Source organism: Anoplophora glabripennis, unplaced genomic scaffold (genome assembly GCF_000390285.2).
Source record: "Anoplophora glabripennis isolate ALB-LARVAE unplaced genomic scaffold, Agla_2.0 scaffold62, whole genome shotgun sequence".
NCBI lineage: Eukaryota > Metazoa > Arthropoda > Insecta > Coleoptera > Cerambycidae > Anoplophora > Anoplophora glabripennis.
The window spans coordinates 884,577-895,382 of record NW_019416420.1 but is presented as its reverse complement, the minus strand read 5'-3'; the positions used below and the strand labels follow the sequence as shown (position 1 = coordinate 895,382).

The window sequence follows — 10,806 nt, the reverse complement described above, 5'->3', positions numbered from 1 at the left end:
TTTTGAAGTTTTGCTAAAAATTCCACAGCTATCCTTGCAAGAAATTACATGATTTTAGGTAATTATACAAAAAATAATAGATAATTTAAAAACTAGAAAAGATTGGTATAGGAAACCCTGATACCGTTCGAAAAAGAATAAAATTGTGTATCAGAATATGGAAAAACATACAGGGTGTTCCATTTAAAAAACTGACTTGTGAAGGTTTGAAGTTAACTAAACTCGGCATTAAATTTCTAGCACCCTGTATGCAATTAAGCCACTTTGAAAGTATGGATGGGAAGCTTAGGGATCTAGCTATCCCCCCTATAAATGTTGTTGCTTTATCTTTCTTATTATAAAATACACATTGTTTGAAGCTAGTCACTGTTTCGCTCCATTTTTTTGGAAAAAATTAAATATCTCGAAAACGGTTAATTTTAGGTATAGGGACACTTTATAAAAGTCCACTTAAAATACCACGTAGAATCCAAAATTGCAATAATATATAGGGTGTTCCATTTAAAATGGAAGTGGTACATGGACGCCATTATTTTAGTTGAGAACATACGTCTAATCAAATGTTAAACCATTGCAACATAAAATGACACTGACAAAATATTCTACTTTTGAACTTAACATACTATGATTTCAAATTTTTTAAATTTGCAATTACGCTATAACTTGTAAACAAATGAAAATCGCATAACAACATTTGAGTTTTTTCGATTTTGACGCCCTTCCATTTTAGGGAAGGTGTTTTTTTATGGGATTGTGAAAATTAAAAGCGTGCCAACTCAACCAGTATCTCTTTTTGTCTAAGGCAATTCTTGCCTTTTTCTCATTTATTTAGACATCGTTTTTATTCCCAAGATTCGCTAACATTTGACTGCATTCCACCAAAAAACAGCAGGAACATAAATTAAATTAAAATATTTCCCCCATCTCGAGCTAATTAAAATCGACGGTCTTGATTTTAAGGACTTTCCAAACTTTAATTTAATTAAACTTATTCTATATGTATGATTTTTACAAATTAAATAGATGCTCTTAAAATGCTTTCAAGGAATTGTTTGTATAAACTACGAACTTTAAAAGTTGGGAAGTTTTTACGAAACTGTTTTCGCCGAGTCGACTAACAAGAATTATTATTTCTTTTTTTTTCTTTTCAGATGAACCGCCCCATCCAAGTGAAACCAGCGGACAGTGAAAACCGCGGAGGTAAGTTAGGAGATTCTTTCTTTTCAAATACATTATTCATTATTTCAATTAGCTGTAACATTATTGTGCAACCTTTGCGTTAATTATTCCACAGAGTTTTTCTTTGTTCTGTTTTGTAACGTATGTGAGAAGGCAGCTATTTTTGTACCTGTAATTTGTTGTTTCAAGATCTTTGGGCGATTTTAGGCAGTAATTACTCGGGGTAAATTTAGAACACGCACTCGCAGAATTGTGTTATTAATTGAATTTAATTTATTTATGTAGGTAGCTTAATGTACCTTACCCAGAAATCATCAATTATTTGAGTGTATTTCATAACATACTTTTATTGCTTCAGACAGCGCAAGCCTAAAATTTTCGAATACAGTATATTACGAGTAGTTCACAAGGAACTTTACTTAATGTATATAACAGAGTAACCGGTATGGGCGGTCATACTTCAAGAATGGTTTTCTTGGATGAAAATAAATCGATTTAGATCGAATTACCTTATTACAATTTTGCGACATTAAAAACTAACAGACTTAAAAAAAATTACTTAATTTTTTAAGATAACTCATACATTTCAATGAAATTTGTTATAAAAGAGGTTATAAAGTAGTCAAAGGCTAATAAAACCTTATTATTTACTTGAATAATTGCTAAGAATACTTGGAACAGAATGTTTCGTCATATTTTTCTGTTTTAGCAGAGATTTTTAAAAAATATCAGCATCTTGAATTATTTTACAACCCTCTGATGAACACATACATACATTCACGGTACAGATTTGCTGCAGCTGGGTTCAAAGCGAAAGCTGATTACATAGATCAATCAGGTCGAATTACACAGGGCCACAAAATGAAATTGAGACTTACCTTCTCGCAGACTAGTTGACTTGTATGTTTTTGAGGTCGCTGATCACGATTCCCGTATCCGTATAACCCCAGCACGTCTGGATCAAAGTCAAATGTAGGTCGAATTTAGTTTTTTGAATGATATAATTTTTTCGACCCCCGGATTTCGAAAGAGCGAGAAATTTTACGTCCAAATACGTGTTGACCTGTTGGTGAAAGTGACCTTTTTAAGTCATTTAAAGGTCGAAGCTGATATTTGAACCTACTGGCTGGAATTTCCGCTACGAAATGAGACGTCGGATCTCGGACTCTCATGGTCAAAGCGGAAATTTCAGCCGGTAGATTCAAATCTCAGATTTGACCTTTAAATGACCTCCAGATAATCTCCAGAGGTCACTTTCACCAACAGGTCAGGACGTGTTTGGACGTAAAATGTTTCACTGTTTCGGATTCCGGAATCAAAGTTATTTAATTCAAAAAACGAAATTTAACCTTCATTTAACCTTGATCCAGACGCGTTGGGATTATACGAATACTGGGATCGTGATCAATGACCTCAAAAACCATACGGTCAACTGGGGAGAAGGTAGGTAAGTCTCAATTACATTTTGTGATCTTGAGTTACTGAATTGCGCATTTACACCTAGACTCAAAACTCATATTACTGTGTTACTACATTTTAGAATATAACTTTACTTAGATAACAATTGTATTACTACAATTGTTTTAATTATAACGCAATGAGCAACTTTACTTACACTGTAAAAAAATCGGTGTGAGTGACAGTAATAAAGGTGCGGAGTGAAATTATTGAGTACATTTTCACTCAATATTGAGCATTTTGATCATTTTACTCGTTTATGATTATATTTCAACTAAAACTGAGTACTTTCACTCAAATATACGTACGCCTTAAATAAATTCTTCACGTAAACTCGTATTTGGTGCACTTGTACCTAAATCAGAGTAAATGTCCTCATTACTGAGCGAGTTTAAATGTATACATTATTCCGAGTAATATGAATGGCGCTGTGAAGATGGCACCACTTACATATTGCTTCTGTAATCTCGACCACAGTTGACAGGGGCCCGTCAGATGCTCTAGAAAAGCGTGATTGCCAGGAGAGAGGCCTTAGTCGGCGACGCCGGTGTCGGGTCTCAGCCAGGACAGGAGAAGGCCCCCACGAAGTAAATTAATTTCAACACTGTATATCCTAATTTATCATTTATGAGTGATTTATGTTTGTACTCAATATTTAGTTAATTCAAAACCAAGTATGAGTAAAAAACGACTCAATAATAATTAAATTTAAATTATATTAGAAAAAGTCAACTCTAAATTGGTTTTATATACTCAGAATAGAGTCAAAAGTCGGTCAATTGATAGTTAGCACTAACTCGGATTTGAGTAAAACTCACTCATTTTATATGCAATAGATTCACTCAGTTATACTCATACTAATACAGGGAAAATTTTACTCAATCGGGTGTGGACATTATTGAGTAAAATTTACTGAAATTTGAGTGAAATTTTTTTACAGTGCAGAAAACTGTTTTCCCTGTCATGTTTTGCATCTTTAGAATTATGTACTCTCATCAAATGTATGTACAATAGAAAATTATCTAAAACATGTGGTGACTTTCCGCCTAGTTTTTTTCTTACACGACTTTATTATCATTCTCTACCTATAACCGTCAAAAATACGTTCCGGATAAAATTATGCAACGAGTTTTCCTAACAAGTATCCAGAATAAACGATAACATCGACTGTTTACTTTCCAACAACCTTTCAATCAATCATGTTCTTCAAACCTTTCACTTAATAGGGGAGTTTTTGCTCGTTATACACTCCCTTCAAGTTTTCCTCAATTGTATTTAATCGGTTCGTTAAAATTTTCGAAACTGTTATTATAATTTAATTACCCGTCTGTTAGCAAGGTTACGTGAGCTAGCAAATATGTGACAGGTTCAGTGACTTTCTATTTTAATACCGGTAATTCGCCTAGACGTGGTATTCAAGCATATTTAGGCATTTGATAAATTTCTGCAGGCTTATTTAAACTTGATAATGAAATAAAGTGAAAAGGCTTTATTAAAAAATATGTCTTCATGTTTCGAGTTAACTAAAATGTATTCTTTTTTGTCTTCGACGTTCTCCCATTTTATTGACTTTTGATAGACTTTAAGTTTAAAATTCAAGTTAATTCAAAGCAAAGGTAATATTTCTACTTCGTTTGTTGTTTTGAATAATGTGCTTTACTGTCTTGCTCTTAATACTGGGCATGTAAAAAGTAATCATATATTATATTAAAACTTTAAATATATTATTGAAAAAAACTTTTGAGACAAGTAGTAAAAGAGTTTAACCTAAATCTCAGTTTAAAAGACAAGATCACAGAAAAATAATGTTTAGAAGAGTAAAGCTGACATCTAAGAATTCTTGATAAGTGAACTTGGCACATTAACTTTTACACTGTCTGGCATTGTCTTATCTGTGAATATTTCTCCAGAATTCATCAAATTTATTCACAGTATACAGAGTGAGTCAAATTCTTTCTTCTAAACCTTTAGATGGACAGATACTTGAATTTGAAAACGCGAATAATTTTTTTACTGTATAGTATTCATTCCACTAATAATTGTAGTAATTAGCAACCAAAGTTAACATGTTCTTAAATAAACATTTGCCCGAAGATACACACTTTTTGGAAATACATACATATCTCAAATTGGTAATTTGCAAGAAACAGGATAAGAAATGCAAGGAAATAAAGGTCATATTTGCTTGAAATAAAATTTAAAAACCATAAAAAATATACTCTTCCAGTGGCGTGACATAACATAAACATGTAACTGCATCTCATAACACTAATTTTGGCATAATTCTTTCACATTTTATCGAACATTTTGTTCATACACAAAATTTTATTTCAATATCTTCACATATTCGTATATTTAGACATAATATACTTAACTTCTTTTGAAAAGATTAACATTGTATATCTATGAAAAACGAATATTTCAAGGGCGAATTTTTATACGAAATGTGCAGAAAATAGTGAAAAAATCTCCCGGAATTGAATAGGTTCTACGAAAAATAACGGACTCACTGTAAATTGATTAGCACTTCTTTGCAGCTTTTTTGTTTCTCATAAAATTTGGATAATCTTTGGGTAAAATCTATGCTATTTCTACAAAAAATTAATTTACTTTCTATGAAGATATATCGAAACTAAAAGTCTTCATCTTTAAACTTGTTTATCTCGATGAATCAAAGTCAAATAAGTATACTTTTCTCACTTAAGTAAGTACTAAACCCTTAAAAACGTCTACAAAAATTTAAAAAGTACTTAGGTCTATAAATTATAGTTCAGAACCACTGAAACCGCTCTGTTCTAGGCTCCCCAATATACCTACAAGTAATTTATTAGTAAAAATTAATTTAGGATATAAAAATTACCCAAAACTGGGTGTTTGCAAATCTCTACTTTGTGGTTCATTTATTTCATCAATTTTGATTCGGTGATATCATTTCCGCAGGCCTATGATATAGGTTATTCCCCAAGATGGTGAATGCCTGGATGTTGAATGATTTTTAATTAGTCAAGATTCATCCAGAGGGACTAAAATCGACTATGGGCAGGTTCCCAGAATAAAAAACCTAGAATTCAAGAGGTAGGAGATCTTACGCAACAGGGTCTCGGATGCCCAGAAGTGGCCGGAATAGAATTGTGTGAGCGAGCTTCACTGGTCCGTCACTTAACAGTCTATTGATATTTAACAGAGAGATCATCGATGCAACGACATCAAATTACTCATTAGAAGCTTGAAAACCCCATAGACAATGAGTTTTTTCACCAACTGCAGAATGCTGGTCTATATCGTCAATTGATATTTGATGATACTCCATAGCTTGGAATTCTGTTCCTCAAAATTTCATACGCAGTCTATTATATCAAAAACTTTGAAAATCAGAATTCTGTTCATATCACACGTCTTGATGAGTGGCATGAGGTTACCCAAAAAATGCCAGAAAACCTGAAATATCGCGCATTTGAAAGTCATTTGTCGAAAACTCTCGAGTCAGAACTTTTTCTAACCCTGAAATTTGTTTTCAGAACATCAAAATACATGGGAAAAACCGGGTCTGATTTAAAAAACTTTTTTTGTCGGCCTGCGTACTTTGCAGCAAATTTGAGACCAAATTTCAATTTCTCATGTCGGAAAACTCACATGTCTCAGGTTTTTGCACGGCGCAATCGATGGTAACCCTTGAACAAGGTCGAATCAAGATCAAGTTGTTTTTTTTTAATGGCGACCCTCCTTTTCGACGCCGAAAATGGAAAGCGCGGAAAATTCTGCATCCGAATATGACATTGACCGTGACCTCAAGGGCAATGATCAAGGCCAGTTCAAAGTCAAATGTTGATTTTTATTGTAATTTTTTATTTTTAACTACGGAATCAGAAGGAGTACCTAATGCTACTCCTTCTAGTGACGCTGACCTTGACGTCACTAAAAAATTGGGAGTCCCTTCTATTCCATCGTCGAAAATAAAAAATGACAGCCGGAATAATCCATTGACCCTAAGGTCAGTTTAAGATCATAATAACATGTTAACGCTCTTATTTCTAGCGTCGAAATAAAGGGTCGCTACTCTTAAAAAAAACGTTATGACCTTGACATGTTCTTTAGACTTGATTTTTATATGACCTTGAACTCAAGGTCAAGATTACCATCGGATGCGCCGTGAAAAATATGAACACTTTTGTCCTCACCATTTATCCCAAAAATGCTTTCCAGCTGAGATATTTGGAGGTTTCCATACTTTTGACTAACCCTGTATATTTACTGCTATTAATAATGAAGTTATTGAAGAAAAACTAAAATAAAATTGTAGCTTCAACATTCTGTATCTCGGAAATCCTCAAATTTTGTACTAAGATAGCTTGGATTTTGGATTATATTGTGTCCCCAGGAATATGTGGTAGAATTTGATCCAGACCTTTTAAAGATACCCTGTGTTTTGGATAAAATGATTAAACACCTTCACTACTAATTTGAAAAAGTGATAAAAATAATTCATATTATATTATATTTTTTATTAATTTCGTTCGTAAGTTTATTCTTAGAACTGTCCTTGCTGGATATTTTAAGGATTCGTTTGTTTATACTTAATAAACTGATTATTAATAAAAAAAAAGGCAGTAGTCGTAAAATAAAGCAGTCTATTTTTTGTAACAACGAATAATTAATGTATCGCAAAAAAAACATGTCTACAACTTGAAGCAATTTGGAAATGTGTGACAATTGTTAGAGATAATGAAACAAAGAGGAATGAAAGAAGGGGATTACAAAGAAAAAGAGCGAAATCAATTAAAAAAACAAACATCTGTAGAAGCAAATGAGAAAACTCAACAGAACAATTTAATCTTGTTCTTGACTGGGTATAAAAAATCGTTTTATAAAAGAGACTAATGTCCCCTAATTGCTCGAGCTTAACCGTGAATGAAAACGTAAATACAAATTAGTGTTACAGTTTTTTTTTTTGTTGACGAGCGCCGAACGGACTGAAAAGGTACTCGAGTGAATCCCCGGATGAGACGAAAGATGAGCAAGCATTAAACATACAATTTAAGATGAAAGGCATGCAAACGACAACACTGAATGCAGGTATTTACATTAATCAGCGAAGCTCTTGTGTCAAGTGATATGTGTACGCGCTCCAAGGTGCTGCTTATGACGCTCACGCATCCTACAAACACCACTTTATATTCCGCTGAAAATGAAAGGGGGCGGCGTAATTCATGGGCGTAGTTTGTTAATGGCTACAACATTTTCATATGCCGCATTACAACAACAACAAACAAATGTTTACTTTCCAAATTGTGTACCAATTTTTGTGTCTATTTTAATACAAATTGAATCACTCAGTAATTGTTTCAGTGACGTAGAAAAAGTAAAAAAATCGTAATTTAATGAAATTACTATTTTTTATATTAATAATCTAAATAATATTTCTACCTAGAAGAGTATGAAGTATTTGCCAGTGAAGATCGATGAATTCATATTTGCTGAAGTAGTCTTTACATAAAAACGTATACCGATTATTCAGGCCATTTAGTTTCAGTTAATTTCTATGAGGTGATGCATACCTCGTTGGATCACTATACAGGTTCGGAAAGTCCCCATGGTTCATCGGCCGTTACGTGAGAGCGTTAAAGTAAGTAATAGAAATCCGTGCGATAGAGAAGGATGGCTATAGTGAAGGCGTCTCATAGTCACCGCCCATTTCGCCATTTCACAAATAAGATCCACTTCCACTTGTAATTCAGCGACCGATGGTCATCTTTGTTTTCGTCGTTTGCCTTTTCTTTAATAGATGTCACTACTTATACAATTCCGACTCCGGTATTCCGATATGTTAATACAATCCGTTAACAGAGGGCAGCACAATTTATCTAAGGTGAGGCGCAGCCCTAGAAAGAGTGATGCCAGATCTACAGATTTTTTTGGAATTGGGGAAATAGGGAATTTTGCTTTATTTCTTGGGATTTTTAAGTCATTTTAAAAAGTATACTTAAATAACAACTAAATGAACTTTAAATGCAGCTGAGCACTATACTCCATTTGAATAACTTCTCAGTAGGGGAAACAAGGTCACTAGATTTACAAACAGAGGTATCTACTAGCTACTGTAAAAAGTTTTCTTTGTTACGCGTTGTGCTGCCCTCTGTTAACGGATTGTATTAATATATCGGAATACCGGAGTCGGAATTGTATAAGTAGTGACATCTATTAAAGAAAAGGCAAACGACGAAAACAAAGATGACCACCGGTCGCTGAATTACAAGTGGAAGTGGATCTTATTTGTGGAAGGGCGAAACGGGCGGTGACTATGAGACGCCTTCATTATAGCCATCCTTCTCTATGGCACGGATTTCTATGACTTACTTTATCGCTCTCCCGTAACGGCCGATGTACCATGGGGACTTTCCGAACTTGTATGTAGTAATGCTGAAGGATGGTTTCGCTTGCGCGATGAATATACATAGGTCAGACAGATTCGGCGTCCAATGTAACGATTACTTAAGACATAATTTCGTTTTGAGTTCGACCATAATCTATGTGTTTTAATCCGGCAAATTGCATCTCTAGACTCTAGAAAGATAGAGGCTAGAGATGCGACTTGCTGTCTAGCATTTTCGCGACCATAGTGGTTGCTGTATCTATTTAGCCTCTATCTGAATCTGAGTTCTCGGAAGCTCCACTGTAGTATATCCATGCATATCGCCTAAAAGCTGATTATTTGTCGACGAACTAGAAAATTTATTCGGGTTTTTTTTAATGTGCGCGGGAATTTTTGCTGATTTACCTACTCAAATGGCCAAATATACCGAATATTTCCCAACGAACTTTATATTCGTACATGATTGCGCGAATAAAAATTTAGACGTACGTAATTTATACGTCACGCACGTAAGAAAAGACGGACGTCACCGACGTAAGAAAATTAGGACATACGTCACGGGACAACTGTAAGAAGACTAAGAAGAGGAAGAGATAGGATCTATCAGTGTCTAAATGCGATATTCAACATCAAAGTAATAATTATTTTTCAAATTAATCATTTTATAACACTTAATACCCATTACAGAATAAGCAGGAAAGGGCAAAGTGAGTTTAATACTCCCCAGAATATTTTTTTAAATCCAACTATGCAACCTAGGATTTCGCAAGATTATTTGAATATAATAACAGTATACATTTCAAACTAACTTCAAAACAAATATGTCTGCATTCCCCTGCGGCTCCCGTGGCGGAAATCTCTACACTTTGCACTTAATTATTAATACACCTCCGAATAATGCATGCCCTCCTACAATTTACAATTTACTTTACCATCCCGAAATTGATTTGCTTTTCTCCCTTAACGTAGATTTTTATCTTTCGCTAACGACCACCATAAATCGACGGAATCAAATAAGAGATATCGATTGGAGAGCCTATTCCAGCAGAAAATGTGTTCATTAAATTTTTGTTCACTTTCATTCATCATCAACTCAAGCCAAAAAAGCGCTTTTTATATAGATATTTTCCACCAGGCTGCCGTCAGTCAGCGAAATGTGCTGCTTAAAGTTTCATTACTAAAAAAACTCAGTTTGAAGAAAGGGTACTGAATTATTAACACATATCGGAGTAGTTTGGTGCTGATGTGTATTAGAAATATTCTTGGGGGCGCTAAACTTTATAGAGTTACAGCAAATAGGTATTTCGATATGTGAGAGAATAAATATCAAATTAATTAAAATCTTATAATTAATTATTACAAAAAATGTTTTGCATGAATTTTTTTATTTCGTATATTGCAAACTAACTACTAATCCTAAAAAAATAAAGATTGTTATACGTATTTCAACAAAAAAAATTGTTGAATGCGGCATGTAAATTTAGAATTGTATAAAATAATGATTTATTACAAAAAAATATTTTCGTTTTAATGGTTATGTTTATATTATTTTCAGATGCGTTAACTTAATTAACTGTACAACATTTTCTTTTAATTTCACTTAATGCTATACTGCATACTAAGAAATAAAAAATAAAAAATAATAAACCATATAAATCGATCAAATACGTTCAATTCTTCTGGTTCATGAGAACTGTAAACAAGTTCAACAGTAGAAAGAGTACCAAATACTGCAAGTTTTCCTTATAGATCCGTATCCAGTATGTCCTATTAAACTATATAGTTCTGTCGCGGATTTC

General features: G+C 33.5%; 1 protein-coding gene across 1 annotated transcript in view; it reads left to right on the top strand.

The window, feature by feature from the left end:
* Positions 1 to 1,151: 1,151 nt before the first annotated feature.
* The window catches only part of LOC108918015 (CUGBP Elav-like family member 4), a 204,565-nt gene continuing 194,910 nt past the window's right edge, over positions 1,152 to 10,806 (top strand). The window contains exon 1 of the mRNA XM_018724853.2: positions 1,152 to 1,200. Within this exon, the coding sequence (XP_018580369.1) occupies positions 1,152 to 1,200 (49 nt within the window). The remainder of the gene's footprint in view (positions 1,201 to 10,806) is intronic.